Raw genomic sequence first — 19,259 nt, forward strand, 5'->3', positions numbered from 1 at the left:
GAAGCAGGGGCTGAACTGACTTGTCAGCAGGAAGTGGGAGGTCACATGGTTGCTCCTGGCCAGAGCTAGTCAGCCATTGGAGGAACCATGGTTACAGGTCACGTGATCAACAGCCTTGCATACCACTGTACACTGTAATAATACACAGGAATACATGAGAATACACATGAGAATGCACCATACCAGAGAATACTAGGGGAAAACCAGCAGCAGTTGCAGTGCAAACACTTACCAGAACAGGCATTGACACAGAAATAGAAATGGCCATAATAGGAGTAGTAGTCTGCATGTTCTGGGACACTGCAATATTATTACAGTAGTGCAGCTATATCTGGTCCCCGAGAGCTGCAGGATATAGATATTATTACAGTAGTGCAGCTATATCTGGTCCCCGAGAGCTGCAGGATATAGATATTATTAAAGTAGTGCAGCTATATCTGGTCCCTGAGAGCTGCAGGATATAGATATTATTACAGTAGTGCAGCTATATCTGTCCCCGAGAGCTGCAGGATATAGATATTATTACAGTAGTGCAGCTATATCTGGTCCCCGAGAGCTGCAGGATATAGATATTATTAAAGTAGTGCAGCTATATCTGGTCCCTGAGAGCTGCAGGATATATATATTATTAAAGTAGTGCAGCTATATCTGGTCCCTGAGAGCTTCAGGATATAGATATTATTACAGTAGTGCAGCTATATCTGGTCCCTGAGAGCTTCAGGATATAGATATTATTACAGTAGTGCAGCTATATCTGGTCCCTGAGAGCTTCAGGATATAGATATTATTAAAGTAGTGCAGCTATATCTGGTCCCTGAGAGCTGCAGGATATAGATATTATTACAGTAGTGCAGCTATATCTGGTCCCTGAGAGCTGCAGGATATAGATATTATTACAGTAGTGCAGCTATATCTGGTCCCTGAGAGCTGCAGGATATAGATATTATTACAGTAGTGCAGCTATATCTGGTCCCTGAGAGCTGCAGGATATAGATATTATTACAGTAGTGCAGCTATATCTGGTCCCTGAGAGCTGCAGGATATAGATATTATTACAGTAGTGCAGCTATATCTGGTCTAGAAGAGCTGCAGGATATAGATATTATTACAGTAGTGCAGCTATATCTGGTCCCTGAGAGCTGCAGGATATAGATATTATTACAGTAGTGCAGCTATATCTGGTCCCCGAGAGCTGCAGGATATAGATATTATTACAGTAGTGCAGCTATATCTGGTCCCTGAGAGCTGCAGGATATAGATATTATTACAGTAGTGCAGCTATATCTGGTCTAGAAGAGCTGCAGGATATAGATATTATTACAGTAGTGCAGCTATATCTGGTCCCCGAGAGCTGCAGGATATAGATATTATTACAGTAGTGCAGCTATATCTGGTCCCCGAGAGCTGCAGGATATAGATATTATTACAGTAGTGCAGCAATATCTGGTCCTCGAGAGCTGCAGGATATAGATATTATTACAGTAGTGCAGCTATATCTGGTCCCCGAGAGCTGCAGGATATAGATATTATTACAGTAGTGCAGCAATATCTGGTCCCTGAGAGCTGCAGGATATAGATATTATTACAGTAGTGCAGCTATATCTGGTCCCCGAGAGCTGCAGGATATAGATATTATTACAGTAGTGCAGCAATATCTGGTCCCTGAGAGCTGCAGGATATAGATATTATTACAGTAGTGCAGCTATATCTGGTCTAGAAGAGCTGCAGGATATAGATATTATTACAGTAGTGCAGCTATATCTGGTCCCCGAGAGCTGCAGGATATAGATATTATTACAGTAGTGCAGCTATATCTGGTCCCCGAGAGCTGCAGGATATAGATATTATTACAGTAGTGCAGCAATATCTGGTCCCTGAGAGCTGCAGGATATAGATATTATTACAGTAGTGCAGCAATATCTGGTCCCTGAGAGCTGCAGGATATAGATATTATTACAGTAGTGCAGCAATATCTGGTCCCTGAGAGCTGCAGGATATAGATATTATTACAGTAGTGCAGCTATATCTGGTCCCCGAGAGCTGCAGGATATAGATATTATTACAGTAGTGCAGCTATATCTGGTCCCAGAGAGCTGCAGGATATAGATATTATTACAGTAGTGCAGCTATATCTGGTCCCTGAGAGCTGCAGGATATAGATATTATTACAGTAGTGCAGCTATATCTGGTCCTCGAGAGCTGCAGGATATAGATATTATTACAGTAGTGCAGCAATATCTGGTCCCTGAGAGCTGCAGGATATAGATATTATTACAGTAGTGCAGCTATATCTGGTCCCTGAGAGCTGCAGGATATAGATATTATTACAGTAGTGCAGCTATATCTGTCCCCGAGAGCTGCAGGATATAGATATTATTACAGTAGTGCAGCTATATCTGTCCCCGAGAGCTGCAGGATATAGATATTATTACAGTAGTGCAGCTATATCTGGTCCTCGAGAGCTGCAGGATATAGATATTATTACAGTAGTGCAGCTATATCTGGTCCCCGAGAGCTGCAGGATATAGATATTATTACAGTAGTGCAGCTATATCTGGTCCCTCAGAGCTGCAGGATATAGATATTATTACAGTAGTGCAGCTATATCTGGTCCCCGAGAGCTGCAGGATATAGATATTATTACAGTAGTGCAGCTATATCTGGTCCCCGAGAGCTGCAGGATATAGATATTATTACAGTAGTGCAGCTATATCTGGTCCCTGAGAGCTGCAGGATATAGATATTATTACAGTAGTGCAGCTATATCTGGTCCCTGAGAGCTGCAGGATATAGATATTATTACAGTAGTGCAGCTATATCTGGTCCCCGAGAGCTGCAGGATATAGATATTATTACAGTATACTGTATATATCTGTCCCCGAGAGCTGCAGGATATAGATATTATTACAGTAGTGCAGCTATATCTGCTGTAAATCTCGGAGCACTTACTGGCAGCCATATCCGGAGAATCCCCCTCGAGTAGCAGCGGCAGCAGCTGGATTATGCTGGGGACGGAGGTTAATGGCAGAAACCAGGAAATGTCATAGTTTGCAAAGTGAAAGTATTTTTTAGGTGTAAAGTGACGGAACAGGTATTAACCCTCACAATGCCGGTGTCCTGTGCAACTTTATTTCCACACTCTTCTTAGGAAAATGTCACTTCACTCCGTAATTTGACGTCCCAAAATGCCGGCTGTCCTGAAAGACAGAATAACAAAAGATGGTGTGTGAACATAACCTAAGGCAATGTACACATAACATATTTTTGCAGCAATTTGCAACAACGGTCGTGATTAATTCAAAAATATACTTTCAATTGAAAATATATGGAATCACGGACGGAGTGTATACACATAGTATACGCTCCGGATGAGATCCCTAGCGGCTGCGAAAACTGACATGTCAGTTTTGTGTGGCTGCTATTCATTGAATAGCGGCCGCACAAGCCTGACAGGTCACACAGTGGAGAGTGCGGCCCCGGCAACAATCTCCATTGTGTTCAATGGGGAATTGGGATGTGGGTGCACACGGATGTGCTCACATCCCAATTCAATAGAATTGAAGTTTATCCTGGCCGGTACTGCAGTATTGACCGGCATAAACTTCACTGACACCGGCCGTTCTGTGACACGGCCGGGTCACAGAATGGCCGGTGTCTTACCAAGTGTGAACCTGGCTTAACTGTGTTAAACACTGGATGTGGGAGCATTACGTAGCCAGGAGACCTGCTCATACCCCTTCACCCTCCCTGTATACAGCAGTCCTTCATCTTCATACATTGTTACCTGCCAACTGTTCATGTTCCCAACAGCCATGACCAGTGACTGGAGATCAGCGAATCAGTCATCTAAACAAAGGGAAGCGCTCCGCTCATCAAACCCACCGGCTGCTGTAATTTCTATGTGTATGGGGATAAATGCTCCAAGATGGCTTCCTCTATGGTCAAAGATAGAACAGCCAAATCCCATATCTTGAACATTAAGACATCAGAAGGTAAGATTCTCACTAAAATAGAGGACATTGCATCTGAGTTCTCCAAATTTTACCTTGACCTTTACAACCCTCATCCCAAGGACAGGATAATCAACTACAATCTCAACTTATTCCCTCTTTTTTAAGCCTTTATCTGTCATCTCTACCCCTATCCCAACGATCCACTTTATGCCTACCTATCACTTACACCTATATTAAAAAGTTCTTACTTCCATTCCATCTGGAAAAGCATCAGGGCCGGATGGCTTCCCTATCTCGTATTATAAAAAATTCAAAAACACCCTTCACCCCCACTCTACTGCCACCTGTAATGACCCCACTCTGAACCACGTGGTTTCTGGCTGTTATGAGCAGCCGGGGACCGCGGCTATTAGCGGGCACAGTCCGATAGACCATTGAAATGCCGAGTCGATCTAGCACTTATCTTGTTTACTTTACTGATCAGACCTTAGTGATAAAATATAATGTTATGTCATGAACACGGTGAATGTCATAACAAAAAATTAAGAATGACAGGACTGTGTTTTTTTGTCACATCTCAGATATTGATAATATAGATCAATGCTATGTAATAACTCAGCATTGATCAGTATAAGCAAACAGATGATTGTATGTAATTGTCCCCTAGGGGGGGCTTATAAATGTGAAAAAAAGTTTTTGTTTTTTTTTAAATCCTCCCCCAATAAAGGTTTAAATCACCCCTTATCTCCCCCTCCCATTATACAAATAAAAATATGTAAAAACATAAAAAATAAAAAATTGGTATGGTTACTATATAGGCCGAGTGTGAGAAGAGTCATGTAGAGGCCGATACTGGTAACTACTAAGATATGAAAGGACAGGACCTGCTGGGCTCCGGTGTTTGTGCAGATCTCTCCATGTTCTGTGTTCTGTGTTTGCTGATCTTCTTAGAGGTGCAGGTGTAGGTGCGACGTAAGTGATGACTGAGTCAAAACTTAAAAATTAGCTTGACTTTACTTGAAAGTTTCAATGCAATACAAGGTATAAACAACACTTCTCACAAGTAGTAGGTTAGTATAGGGGCCGGATAGGCGCCCTTCTCTAAGTTGTGACAGTATTCTGCCGGGATGTGTGTTGAATAGGATATTCGAAAGGAGAATCCTTGTACTGCCTACACTAGTCCGGAGACCACCAAGTGAGGTAGTACGAGTCCCAGGTCTCTGTCTCTGGGTGGAGCTAACTAGATTTCCCCAACTAGTCAAGCATAGTGTCAGTAAAGTACTTCGGCTTAGTGCATCTTTGCTCTACTGTGGATCAGTCCCTCTTTCTCTGTTTAGGGGTTGACTGTCCTGAATAAAGATCCATGGCATAGACAAGGCTTGATCCTAGTGTCCAGTTACCCCACCTCTAGGGCTTAGCTCTGCATAGTCCAGGTATCAGTTTCTCTGAGAATAGGTCTTGTCCCTTCCTGACTAAACCACAACTGACTAAAAGGAGGAAACCCCTATCACCCCTATATCTGTGTGACAGGAAGAGAAGGTGAGAGAGAGAGTGTGTGTGGTGTGCAGAGTGTGAGTAAACATTACACAGTTAGGCTAAACCTTTACACACACTGCAGCTGTGCACTGGGGAGAGTGAGACACCTAGTGGCTGAAGTGAAAATCACAACTGACAGCACTTGGTGTGACACCTGAGAGAGTTACATTCTGACAGGTAATAAAAACTTAGTGACCCCCTTACTGGATCTTCAATTATTTGTCTGTCCTGTGATTTGGGGACGCTTACTTGACCCTTCACCCTTGGTTTTATCCTGGCCTCCTCACCTGATCGGAGGACCTAACCCCGTCTGCCTGTTGCAGTGTATTTCTTGGTACTGATCCAGCCTGTTTTTCCATGTTCCTTCTGCCAGATTCTGTGTGCTCAAGTGTCTGTATTGTTTGTGCGGAGCTCCTGGTGTTTCCTGATCCTGATCCTCTTGTTTAGTGTCTCTGTTTTCTAGCTGCCCTGTGATTTACAGACTCTGGTGCTTACCTCCTGTCTATTGGACCCTGTAACGTACCCCTGGTTACTGCTGATCCCTGGAGCTCACTGTGACTGCTGATCCCTGGAGCTCGCTGTGACTGCTGATCCCTGGAGCTCGCTGTGACTACTGATCCCTGGAGCTCGCTGTGACTGCTGATCCCTGGGGCTCGCTATGACTGCTGATCCCTGGAGCTCGCTGTGACTGCTGATCCCTGGAGCTCGCTGTGACTGCTGATCACTGTGGCTCGCTGTGACTGCTGATCCCTGGGGCTCGCTGTGACTGCTGATCCCTGGAGCTTGCTGTGACTGCTGATCCCTGGAGCTCACTGTGACTGCTGATCCCTGGAGCTCACTGTGACTGCTGATCCCTGTAACGTACCCCTGGTTACTGCTGATCCCTGGAGCTCGTTGTGACTGCTGATCCCTGGAGCTTGCTGTGACTGCTGATCCCTGGAGCTCGCTGTGACTGCTGATCCCTGGAGCTCGCTGTGACTGCTGATCCCTGGAGCTCGCTGTGACTGCTGATCCCTGGAGCTCGCTGTGACTGCTGATCCCTGGGGCTCGCCGTGACTGCTGATCCCTGGAGCTCGTTGTGACTGCTGATCCCTGGAGCTCACTGTGACTGCTGATCCCTGGAGCTCACTGTGACTGCTGATCCCTGGAGCTCACTGTGACTGCTGATCCCTGGAGCTCGCTGTGACTGCTGATCCCTGGAGCTCACTGTGACTGCTGATCCCTGGGGCTCGCTGTGACTGCTGATCCCTGGAGCTCGCTGTGACTGCTGATCCCTGGGGCTCGCTGTGACTGCTGATCCTTGGGGCTCGCTGTGACTGCTGATCCCTGGAGCTCGCTGTGACTGCTGATCCCTGGGGCTCGCTGTGACTGCTGATCCCTGGGGCTCGCTGTGACTGCTGATCCCTGGAGCTCGCTGTGACTGCTGATCCCTGGGGCTCGCTGTGACTGCTGATCCTTGGGGCTCGCTGTGACTGCTGATCCCTGGAGCTCGCTGTGACTGCTGATCCCTGGGGCTCGCTGTGACTGCTGATCCCTGGAGCTCGCTGTGACTGCTGATCCCTGGAGCTCGCTGTGACTGCTGATCCCTGGAGCTCGCTGTGACTGCCTGCTGTGGGTTCTCTCCTCTACCTTGCCGCCTCCAGGTACTGATGTAGTCTATTTGTCTCGGTTCCTTCTTCCATCTCTTGTCCCTAGTTGGGGGAGGGGTTGTATTTGTGGTCGGGGTCTCCCCTATCATAGTGATTGCTCCAAGTAGGCAGAGACAGGGGGTTCAGGATCACATTCCGGCTCCTCTCACACATCAGTATCGGTTTTGCTGCCCGGTTCGGTTGTCTGTGATTTTTTTGTCTGTATTCCGCAAAATATCAGAGACCCCAACCCATAAGCTGTCCACAATTTGCACAATACCATTGATCTCCATGGGTCCACAAATACGGGCCGTACAATGGCTCTTCAGGGGGTTGTTTTTGTTTGTTTGTTTGTTTGTTTTCTTTTGTAAAACAGATTTTATTAGTTTTATTAGTTTTCCGACATAAAAACATATATTTTCAAATAGAGAAATTCAAAGCAGATTACGCGAATGATGTCATACTGGGGACATACATATACATATAGAGCTGACGACCTATGGGATAAAACTAATGTTACTGCCCTGGTGCACACAGAGAGCGGTCAGCATGGACGGACCACCGTGTAGGGATCAGCCAGGGGAGGAGGATCACCTTTAGGGAGGTACGCTATGACTTACACTGAAGTATATACTTGTAAATCATTATATATACTTGTTGCTCAATCCTTAAAGGGGTATTCCAGCAATTTTTTAAAATGTATATGTTGCTGGGGGTTGTTTAAACTAGAAAAAATATATATACTCACCTGTCGCTGGTCCCTCACAGCCCCTACTCACTCCTCTCAGTCTTCCAATCTCTCTTCTTCCAAGAAGAGTACTTGTTGCAGAATCTCCCAGCTCAGCCAATGACTGGTCGCTGCGATGTCCCATGTCTCAGCCAATGACTGGTCACTGCAATGTCCCATGTCAGCCAGTCACTGGTCACTGCAATGTCCCATGTGTCAGCCAATGACTGGTCGCTGTGATGTCCCATGTCTCAGCCAATGACTGGTCGCTGTGATGTCCCATGTCTCAGCCAATGACTGGTTGCTGTGATGTCCCATGTCTCAGCCAATGACTGGTCGCTGTGATGTCCCATGTCTCAGCCAATGACTGGTTGATGCAATGTCCCATGTGTCAGCCAATGACTGGTTGATGCAATGTCCCATGTCTCAGCCAATGACTGGTCACTGCGATGTCCCATGTCATCCAGTCACTGGGCGCTGCAATGTCCCATGTCTCAGCCAATGACTGGTTGCTGTGATGTCCCATGTCTCAGCCAATGACTGGTTACTGTGATGTCCCGCAAAGGGGCGTGGTCTACTTTACACAAAAAAATGCAGTATAGCTGAAAATTCTGGCAGACTTCAAGCCAACCATAGACACAAACTCTTAGTTATTAACCATCTGGAGAGGAACATAACACCTGGTCAGAGAGACAATGGCGTCCAAAGGATACTACCATATTGAGCTTACTACGTAGAGACTTATTATGAATATTCTGTATGCAAAAAAATTCTCTCCGCTCCTCCGCAAGATGTTATTTCCTGATCAGTGAGTACAAAAAATGACATCATTGTAAGTAACGTTCATCTTCTCTGACTAGAGGAGGTGCGGAGGTTTCTTTGTGCAGCCGCCAACCCCCCCCCCCCCCCCCCCCTCGTCTTTGCCTCACCTGGGGCCCACAATCCCCAGGGGGCCGCACCACCACAATTACCCCACATTACCCATGTGTTGAGGTTTATTGAAATACACTGTTATCTACAGATGTAGCAGAGCTGACGTTATTGTTCTGCTCAACATGTAATGATCTTGCCCTGTGTTTACCAGTTGCTTCTGATGAACAAAAGAATCAGTGACAGCCTCATACTGTTTGCAGAGTAGATATACCCTTTGCTATAGGTTGTCAGTCTCAGGGCCGGCGTCAGTACAGGGCTTACCTTGGCAAATGCAGGGGTTCCAGTGTCTCCAGGGGCCCAGAGAGGGGGAGGGGCCCAGGGTTCTGATGTTCAGCCTCCTCATTGTACTGCAGGGTAAGAACTGAACATCAGAAGAAAGAGGAGACAGAGCAGGACCTACACAGAGAGAGAGGGATGAAGGACCTGATCACATGACCCGCAGATCCTCAACAGTCCTCTAGAGCAGCCAGGTGAGAGGGAGAGGGAGAAGACTGAGCTGTAAGTGCTGTATATATGTGTCTCAATCAGTAATCTTTGTAAGTGTGTGTGTGTGTGTGTGTGTGTGTGTCAGTCATTAAGTGTGTGTATGTGTGTGTCTCAGTCAGTAATGTTTGTAAGTGTGTGTGTGTGTCAGTCAGTAAGTGTGTGTCAGTCAGTAAGTGTGTGTGTGTGTGTGTATGTCAGTCAGTAATGCATATGTCAATAAGTGTCTGTGTCCGTAAGTGTGTGTGTGTGGCAGCAAGTCAGTCAGTCACTAATGTGTATGTCAGTATGTGTATGTGTCAGTAATGTGTGTTTGTGTATGTTAGTGGTTTCTCAACTGATTGTGCATAGTGGATGGATGAGGGGCCCGCTGAGGCTCTGTCTCCCAAGGGCCCGTAAAAACCTGGAGCCGGCCCTGGTCTGTTTCTTTAAAGCGTAACTGTCATTTCAGGGTCATTTTTCTGAAAACATTAAATATCAACAGTTCAAGCGATTTTAAGAAACTCTGTAATAGGTTTTATGTACTAAAAGAGTTTCCTTCTGTACTGAAAAAGCAATCTCCCAGCCTCCCCCCTCACTGCAAAAGAAGCAGGATTTCTGTGTCCATTATGTGTCTATGGAGAGGGGAGGGGCTGTTAGGAGTGAGTGAGCACAGAGCAGTCCTGCACAGCACAACACCCTGCAATCTTCTCTCAGTAAGTTCATAGATAAGCACTGACCTTTCTGACCCCAGAATCCTGCGGTTTAGGTGCCCAGAGAGTCTACAAACAGCTGACCTTCATGTCACCTCTTCCTTCTCCCTCATCTCCCTCGGCCCCTCCCCCCTTCATAGGCTTACAATGGAGAGAGCAGAACCCGTCTTCACTGGCTTCTCTGTAATGAAGACGTGTTTGCCTGATAATGCACAGATAAGAAGTCAGGGGGGGAGGCAGGGAGATTGCTTCTTGAGTACAGAAGGAGGCTTTTTTGGCTGATAAAACCTATTACAGAGTTTCTTAAAATCGCTTATACTACTGATTTCTGCAATAAAAAAAAACATGACAGTTACGCTTTAACCCCTTCCCAACCCGGCCACTTTCAGCTATGGCATTTCCAATTTGAGATCCATAACTTATTTAATTTTAGTTACCCTAACCGCATGAGGGCTGGATCCATGGGAGGCAAATGATTGGTTTGTTTGCTTCTACTAGGCTCCCAGCTGCCATGGTAGCAACTTATGACAGGTTAGATACCATGATTACTATTGTCTATGACATATTCCTAAGCCCAGAATGAGCAGAGACTTAGATCAGTAAACTTTGACTTTTTTCAACAAACGTCAATCCCCTCAGCCCTCCTGACAATTTCCCACCCAGAGCTGCTGCAGAACATTTCAGTACTCAGCAGACTATTGCTCTTCAATCAGTAAATCTGCAGCACCTGCTGTATTCATTTCCTGCCTGCTCCTCTGCCTGTGGCATTGTGTTGTAATCACTTCTCATTCTTCCCTAAATGTCCCAATAAAGATATATATATGTGTATATGACGGGGCGTGGTAAGGTAGGCTGTAGGGATTGGTCAGAAGTGGTGACATCACACAAGAGGCAGGGCTTCAAGTAAAAGGCAAGATCCGGCCAAGCCTCCTGAGACAGCAGAGGATGATGTGTTGTCTCGGGAGAGAGAGGAGCTGGAGACAACACCACATTGACAAGGAAGGGACGACACAACTTCCTGTTAGGGGTGTGTCATGCAAAACCCCACAGAAGCCAGCACTATTAGTTCTATCACTATATTAGTAAGTTACATGTCTTGGGGTTGTTATCTACTGGTGGAGATGTCAATCTTTTCTTTGTTCATCATATTTTTCTTATTTTTAGTAGTGGAAATCTCACCATATTAATTTCCTAACCAAATGTTTCTCTTTGATTCCTCAGCGATTTCAGGACGTAAATTACACAACTATGGCTAAAGACATAAGAAATATCACCAAGATTCTGGCCAAACATCTCAAGCAGCTATCGAAGTCCAGCCTAGAAGCCTTCAGTGCCGAAATCAGCAAACTTGAGGCTCCTAAAGGGTGCAATCAGATCCAGAGGGAACAGCTGGAAGGGAAATCTCTAGTGGACGTTGCTGACATGATCATGAAATCCTACACCATAAGACACGGGCCAACAAAAGTCATACAAGCTCTGAAGAACATGAATGAAAATCAGATCCGGATCGATCTACAGAAAGACCTAAATGCAAGTAAGTTACTAGTTGTCACCTAGAAAGTACCAGACAAAGGTAGTCTCCCCCATTAGTTAGGTGCCCCCAATATGTACTTTTCCCAAGTATTCTGGCATTCCATGTAGGTATTATTCCCATTATGTAGTCTTCTCCAGTAGGTGGTTTGCAGTTCACCATCTGTAGGTACAAGCCCCCTGTTTGCCACCTATAGGTAAGACAACCCTGGAGATAGTTTGCCACCTATAGGTAAGACAACCCTGGAGATAGTTTGCCTCCTTTAAGTAGGACAACCCTGGAGATAGTTTGCCTCCTTTAGGTAGGACAACCATGAAGGTAGTTTGTACCCTGTAGGTAGGACAACCATGAAGGTAGGTTGTCCCCTGTAAGTAGGACTCCGTTGCAAAAAATAAATAAGTAAATAAATTTTCTCACCTCATAAAGGGTCTTCTGAGGTTGACCAGAATTCACTTCAAATTCCTCAACCATAAAGCTCTCCACAACTCTGCCCCTCCATACATCTTCTCCCTCATCTCCACAACTCTGCCCCCCTCCATACATCTCCTCCCTCATCTCCACAACTCTGCCCCCCTCCATACATCTCCTCCCTCATCTCCACAACTCTGCCCCCCTCCATACATCTCCTCCCTCATCTCCACAACTCTGCCCCCCTCCATACATCTCCTCCCTCATCTCCACAACTCTGCCCCCCTCCATACATCTCCTCCCTCATCTCCACAACTCTGCCCTCCATACATCTCCTCCCTCATCTCCACAACTCTGCCCCTCCATACATCTCCTCCCTCATCTCCACAACTCTGCCCTCCATACATCTCCTCCCTCATCTCCACAACTCTGCCCTCCATACATCTCCTCCCTCATCTCCACAACTCTGCCCTCCATACATCTCCTCCCTCATCTCCACAACTCTGCCCTCCATACATCTCCTCCCTCATCTCCACAACTCTGCCCTCCATACATCTCCTCCCTCATCTCCACAACTCTGCCCTCCATACATCTCCTCCCTCATCTCCACAACTCTGCCCTCCATACATCTCCTCCCTCATCTCCACAACTCTGCCCTCCATACATCTCCTCCCTCATCTCCACAACTCTGCCCTCCATACATCTCCTCCCTCATCTCCACAACTCTGCCCTCCATACATCTCCTCCCTCATCTCCACAACTCTGCCCCTCCATACATCTCCTCCCTCATCTCCACAACTCTGCCCTCCATACATCTCCTCCCTCATCTCCACAACTCTGCCCTCCATACATCTCCTCCCTCATCTCCACAACTCTGCCCCCCTCCATACATCTCCTCCCTCATCTCCACAACTCTGCCCTCCATACATCTCCTCCCTCATCTCCACAACTCTGCCCTCCATACATCTCCTCCCTCATCTCCACAACTCTGCCCTCCATACATCTCCTCCCTCATCTCCACAACTCTGCCCCCCTCCATACATCTCCTCCCTCATCTCCACAACTCTGCCCTCCATACATCTCCTTCCTCATCACCACAACTCTGCCCCCCATACATCTCCTCCCTCATCTCCACAACTCTGCCCCTCCATACATCTCCTTCCTCATCTCCACAACTCTGCCCTCCATACATCTCCTCCCTCATCTCCCCAACTCTGCCCTCCATACATCTCCTTCCTCATCTCCACAACTCTGCCCCTCCATACATCTCCTCCCTCATCTCCACAACTCTGCCCTCCATACATCTCCTTCCTCATCTCCACAACTCTGCCCCCCTCCATACATCTCCTCCCTCATCTCCACAACTCTGCCCTCCATACATCTCCTCCCTCATCTCCACAATTCTGCCCCCCTCCATACATCTCCTCCCTCATCTCCACAACTCTGCCCTCCATACATCTCCTTCCTCATCACCACAACTCTGCCCCCCATACATCTCCTCCCTCATCTCCCCAACTCTGCCCTCCATACATCTCCTTCCTCATCTCCACAACTCTGCCCCTCCATACATCTCCTCCCTCATCTCCACAACTCTGCCCTCCATACATCTCCTTCCTCATCTCCACAACTCTGCCCCCCTCCATACATCTCCTCCCTCATCTCCACAACTCTGCCCTCCATACATCTCCTCCCTCATCTCCACAACTCTGCCCTCCATACATCTCCTCCCTCATCTCCACAACTCTGCCCCTCCATACATCTCCTCCCTCATCTCCCCAACTCTGCCCTCCATACATCTCCTCCCTCATCTCCACAACTCTGCCCTCCATACATCTCCTCCCTCATCTCCACAACTCTGCCCCTCCATACATCTCCTCCCTCATCTCCACAACTCTGCCCTCCATACATCTCCTCCCTCATCTCCACAACTCGTCTCCCCATACATCTCCTTCCTCATCTCCACAACTCTGCCCCTCCATGCATCTTCTCCCTCATCTCCACAACTCTGCCCCTCCATACATCTTCCCCCTCATCCCTACCTACCATTCTACCTCTATGCTCTGCTAATATTCTTACACTAACATCTTCCATAATCAGAACCTCTCACTCTCGCCTCCAGGACTTCTCTAAGTTTGTTCATCTCTAATGGTCAGTCAACACCACAAGCAGCAATATCCAACATTAGTGGGAGCTAACACGACTCCTATATATGCAGCCACTTCTCCATTGCAGACTGGGAGGTCCCAGCTGCCGAACCCCGATAATGTACCCCATAATGTAACCTGTTGCTTATATCTTACCAGATAAAAAGAAAAAGAAATCTCCAGGTGAAGTGAAGGCTGGTAAGTGTGATATTAAAAGTAAGTTCCTTAGATGTTACTTTATTAATTGAAGGAGATATCGGGACTGTCCAGAAGAGGTGAGCACCATCCAAGGTCTATCAAGGTGGGAGCTATACCCTGGGGCCTCACCCTACATTCTTACAGACTATCTGAAGCTGGTTATAGCTAGGTATAGGTCACAGCTGGCAGAGGTTATACCTTGGTCTAATTCTTGGTCAAACTTGCTGTGATTTTGTTTTTCTATCTCACATACAAAGCTCCTCGGACGGGTGGTGAAAAGGTCAATGTTGTGGACCAGAAACCAAATACCGAAGCCGAAGAAACTTCCAAACCCTCAACAAGCCACCAGCCTGCTGAAGATATCAAACCAAAAATAGGTACAAAACTGAAAAATGATAGAATGATATGAAGCTGTATTAGATAGGGCTGTATATTTTTGAGTAACCTTCACATTATAGAAATGTATAGACTTCAGTAAGGACACCAGTGTTATCCATATGGCTTATGAACCCCATTACACTTATGTTTACACAGAGTCTGATTCTATGGAGAAGTCACCAGTGAAGGCGCAGACCATCGGCGGAGCTGCGGGACACAAACGTAAGAGTAAGGAACAAAGTGGAGAAGATGGAAAACCAAAAATAACAAGAAAACAATCAACAAGTGGTAAAGCAGCAGGTAAAGCATCGGCTTCATCACTGGACTGTATCACAATTTCTGAAGTTTTGGTGTATTTTAGTGGTGTGGAAAGATGCTTCTGAGCCAGATGAGACACAGTAATAGGAGGATATACAAGAGTCTAGATTGTTCTTAAATTGACTATCCAGCTGTGACCACAACTCAGGCTTGGGAGGGAGGGGGGATTGTTCTCTCTCAAAGAAAAGGCCAATATACATAGAACATTGAAAGTCATTCACAGTAAAAAGTCATTTAGATACACAAAGAGATGCTCTGTTTAAAAGGTTTCACTACAATTATCACTACATAACTCTTACCTGCTGTAGATTTTAATCATGAATTGTCTTTTAAAGAAGTCTGGCCAAAAATTTTCTTAAAGTATTGTATTGCCCCCCAAAAGTTATACAAATCCCCAATATACACTTATTACAGGAAATGCTTATAAAGTGCTTTTTCCTTGCACTTACTACTGGATAACATGGTGATGTCACTTCCTGGATAACATGGTGATGTCACTTCCTGGGTAACATGGTGATGTCACTTCCTGGACAACATGGTGGTGTCATTTCCTGGATAACATGGTGGTGTCACTTCCTGGATAACATGGTGGTGTCACTTCCTGGATAACATGGTGATGTCACTTCCTGGATAACATGGTGATGTCACTTCCTGGATAACATGGTGATGTTACGAGCCGACTCCCAGAGCTGTAGCTGCTGGAGAGGATGATGGCAGGGGGATCCTCAGTGTCCCTCCGGTGCCCTGTGTCCCTCAGTGTCCCCCTTCAATCCTCCTCTCCAGCAGCCACAGCCCGCACATCTCTTAGAGTCGGGTCGTGACATCACCATGTTAACCAGAAAGTGACATCACCATGTTATCCAGAAAGTGACATCACCATGTTATCCAGGAAGTGGCATCACCATGTTATCCAGGTAGTGACATCACCATGTTATCCAGGAAGTGACATCACCATGTTATCCAGCACCATGTTATCCAGGAAGTGACATCACCATGTTATCCAGGAAGTGACATCACCATGTTATCCAGGAAGTGACATCACCATGTTATCCAGGTAGTGACATCACCATGTTATCCAGGTAGTGACATCACCATGTTATCCAGGAAGTGACATCACCATGTTATCCAGGAAGTGACATCACCATGTTATCCAGGAAGTGACATCACCATGTTATCCAGGAAGTGACATTACCATGTTATCCAGGAAGTGAAGCCTTGATGCAGTAGTAAGTGCAGGGAAAAAAGCACTTTATAAGCATTTCCCGTAATAAATGTATATTGGTGAGTTGTATAACTTTTGGGGGGCAATACAATACTTTAATAAAAATTTTCACTGGACTTCCCCTTTAATGTCATTTATTAGATATTGCTACAGCGTATCTCAGATGGTGGTAAATACTAATACAAGAACATATATATTATGGAAAAATCACCAAAAAGACATATGGAGCAACCCATCAAGTCTTAGATAACAAATTATAATTAGGACGTTGTAAAAGATACATAATGTAAAGTCATAAACAAGATGTTTGTATATGAGGCTGGTGAAGTTAGTGTCCTAATGCACAACCAATCCGTACTAGCATAGCATGAGAAATAGGGGCCAATCTGGGATACAATGAGGGCCCCTCTACCTACATATAATTTATTTCAATTGTCCACAATTCAATGAACCATGCAATTGGGACATTTCCTACAAAATTGTAACGTAATGGCCGAAAGTTCTTGCCTTATGAACTATTTGCATGTCTATGCCCCAATGAATACAAAAAGCTTTCTATAGAACGATATGAAAGAATAGTCTTCCCATGAAGTATGTAAATGTGAGCTCTTCTTCATTTACTGCAGATAAAAAACATTTTATTACTGAAAATCGAACCAACCTAATAAAGTTAATGACACATGTGGAGCCGGTCCTGGATGATCTTCTGGAAGAGAAGTTACTGACGCAGGAACAATACGATATCATACGGAGGAAGAACACCAACCAGGACAAGATGAGAGAACTCTTCGATTACGTAAAATCCTGGGGTCCAAAAGATAACACAAAATTCCAGAGAATTTTGAAGAAACATAATCCTGTTCCCATTAAGAATCTTCTAGAAAAATCAAAACAAAGAAAGTAGATTGGACGGATAAACACCAACGCTTTAACCCCAGGAAACCCGTCCATCAGCTTTCTATGTGCCTGAGGCAGTGGTGTCAGATGTTGCTGATGGCTTCCGAGAAGATCTTCACTTAAGGACAATTTGTGCAACAATGTAGTCTAGTAGCTACTGCAAATAGTATTTAACCCTTAAAGAGGTTGTCTAGGCAAAATTAACTTCTCCCCTATCCACAGGATCGTGGGGTCTGACCTCCGCACCCCTCGCCGATCTCCTGCACGTGACCTGCGGCTCTATTCATTCCTGTAGAGCCGGTGGAAAGAACCAGAAACTGCTGTACTCGGCTCTCTGGTGGGTCCATAGGAATGACTAGAGCGGGTCACGTGCCGTACCCATGGCTGTATTCATAACAGAGTAGCTGGGGGGCCCAATACGGAGATCGGCGGGGGTACCCCCTGCAATCTCTTACTTGACCCCTTTCCCCATGGATAGGGGACAAGTTAATTTAGCATGGACAACCTCTTTAGGCATGCTACACAGATATTCTGGCCACATAAGGCAATGGCGATGATCAGTATAAAGGCTCTGGATGACTGAAATATTCTAGTTTGCTCCGGGGCTTAAAGAATTCTGCTTCCATATTTAAAAGATTTCCTAAACTATTTCAATCATCTTCTTCAAGAATTTATCAACATTGCTCGTTTATATGTATTATGGGGAATATACGTCTTAATATCAACAAATAGGTATTAAAGCATGTACCTACTTATCAAAGAGTGTCTACTTTGACTTGGTTGACTGCTGAATGTCATCATTATTGAGCAAATTAAGACCAGTAAACCCAGTTTCGATCTGATTTTAATGAAAAACACAAACCTCAAGTGGTTTGTTTGGGCTGAACCTGCTTCCTTACAGTAAGCTAGGGATGATTTATATGTCCTCAGCTTATTGTAATAGATTGATCAGGCCAGGTGTACTATGACTGATCCCCAGAAGCTCCCCTCCCCCCGCCCCATTCTTACTGGACTTCACAACAAGCCAACACTGCTTGGTTTTGTATCTTCTGGGTTATGGAAAATAGGGGGCGGTCTATGTTTTTTATTTTCAATTATTTGTTAAAAAATAAAACACATTGAGGCGCCACTCTTTTTCCATAACCAGTCAGACACAAAACCAAGCAGTAGCAGCTTGGTATTACCAGTGTGGTAAGGTCCATTTGTTTTGGCCATTGCCAACCTAGTAATACCAGCCTGCTACTGCCCAGTCCCAAAATGCCATTTTGTGATGCTTCAAGTCTGATGGTACCCAACTCTTCCTAGTACAAAATTAAGAGACCACACTAGAAGAAAGAAAACAACACTAGGTTTATACAAAATTTTATTTTATTGGTCTTTGGCATAGGATTCCTTTGGTTGATCGAAGATTTGCAATTCAAATCCAAGTGGGTTGAGTCCACGAGGAGAACACCCCGGCCGCGACACTTACTCGCTTGCCTGTAAAGTGCTTGCACAAAATTCAAGTCCAGTGTTGTTTGGAGTTGAATTTTGTACAAGCACTTTACAGGTTAGTGAGTACACACCACCAGCTGGGGCGCTCTCCTTGCTGACGCAGCCCATTAGACTCCACAAGCGATAGTGTTAGGTGGAATTATTGGTGGTAGTGCTTATCTTGGTACATCCGTAGTATATTATTCCGATTTTCCTAAACAAATATATGAGTAGAAAATCTCTCCAATGATGATAACGTCAGTTTATTAACCTGCAGAACCTTCACAAAAGTTTATAAATCCTTGCAGTTTCTTGATTTATTTTTTTATTTTTATGAAAACATTCTGATCCATGTGATAAAAATACTAAACCCAACAAGTCACTTATGTGTCATTTTGTTGTTATTCGTTGGTTAGCATAGTGGCTTTGCAGCTCTTGGGGTTCGGGTTTAATTCCAAGGAGGATAACATCTGCCCAAAGTTTGTAAGCTTTGCCTGTGTGTCCATGGGTTTCATCCGGACACTCATGTTTCCTTCCACACTCCAAAAACATCTTGTAATTTAGATTTCAGCCCCAATGGGGACAGTGAGTGAATGGGAAAAGCTACATAAACCGCTAATGAATATGTTGAAGCTATATGGAATAGTGGAATGCCTTGGCAGTGGCTCCATACTGACACAACCATTGAGAGAGTCACTTTGAATCTGTGATACAGCTTTAAAACATGTAAAGTAAAAC

The 19,259-nt window shown here is 45.3% G+C and overlaps 2 protein-coding genes across 3 annotated transcripts in view; one reads left to right on the plus strand and one right to left on the minus strand.

Annotated features, from left to right (window-relative positions):
• Window positions 1–3,026, minus strand: part of LOC138800538 (uncharacterized) — a 55,343-nt gene extending 52,317 nt beyond the window's left edge. Inside the window, exon 1 of the mRNA XM_069982289.1 lies at window positions 2,950–3,026. Coding sequence (XP_069838390.1) covers window positions 2,950–2,959 — 10 coding nt within the window. The 5' untranslated portion in view covers window positions 2,960–3,026. The remainder of the gene's footprint in view (window positions 1–2,949) is intronic.
• Window positions 3,027–3,944: 918 nt separating this feature from the next.
• LOC138800540 (baculoviral IAP repeat-containing protein 2-like) lies at window positions 3,945–18,891 on the plus strand. 2 transcript variants are annotated; one of them, XM_069982291.1, is made up of 6 exons: window positions 3,945–3,992; window positions 11,174–11,486; window positions 14,195–14,233; window positions 14,491–14,610; window positions 14,768–14,911; window positions 16,778–18,891. In XM_069982291.1, exons 2-6 carry the CDS (start codon window positions 11,201–11,203, stop codon window positions 17,053–17,055), a joined length of 867 nt encoding a protein of 288 aa, XP_069838392.1. In that variant the 5' UTR covers window positions 3,945–3,992; window positions 11,174–11,200; the 3' UTR covers window positions 17,056–18,891. The 2 variants fall into 2 exon arrangements, with proteins under 2 accessions (XP_069838392.1, XP_069838391.1); XM_069982290.1 differs by lacking the exon at window positions 3,945–3,992 and adding an exon at window positions 6,925–7,132.
• Window positions 18,892–19,259: the final 368 nt, after the last annotated feature.

This window comes from Dendropsophus ebraccatus, chromosome 9 (assembly GCF_027789765.1).
Source record: "Dendropsophus ebraccatus isolate aDenEbr1 chromosome 9, aDenEbr1.pat, whole genome shotgun sequence".
Classification (NCBI taxonomy): domain Eukaryota; kingdom Metazoa; phylum Chordata; class Amphibia; order Anura; family Hylidae; genus Dendropsophus; species Dendropsophus ebraccatus.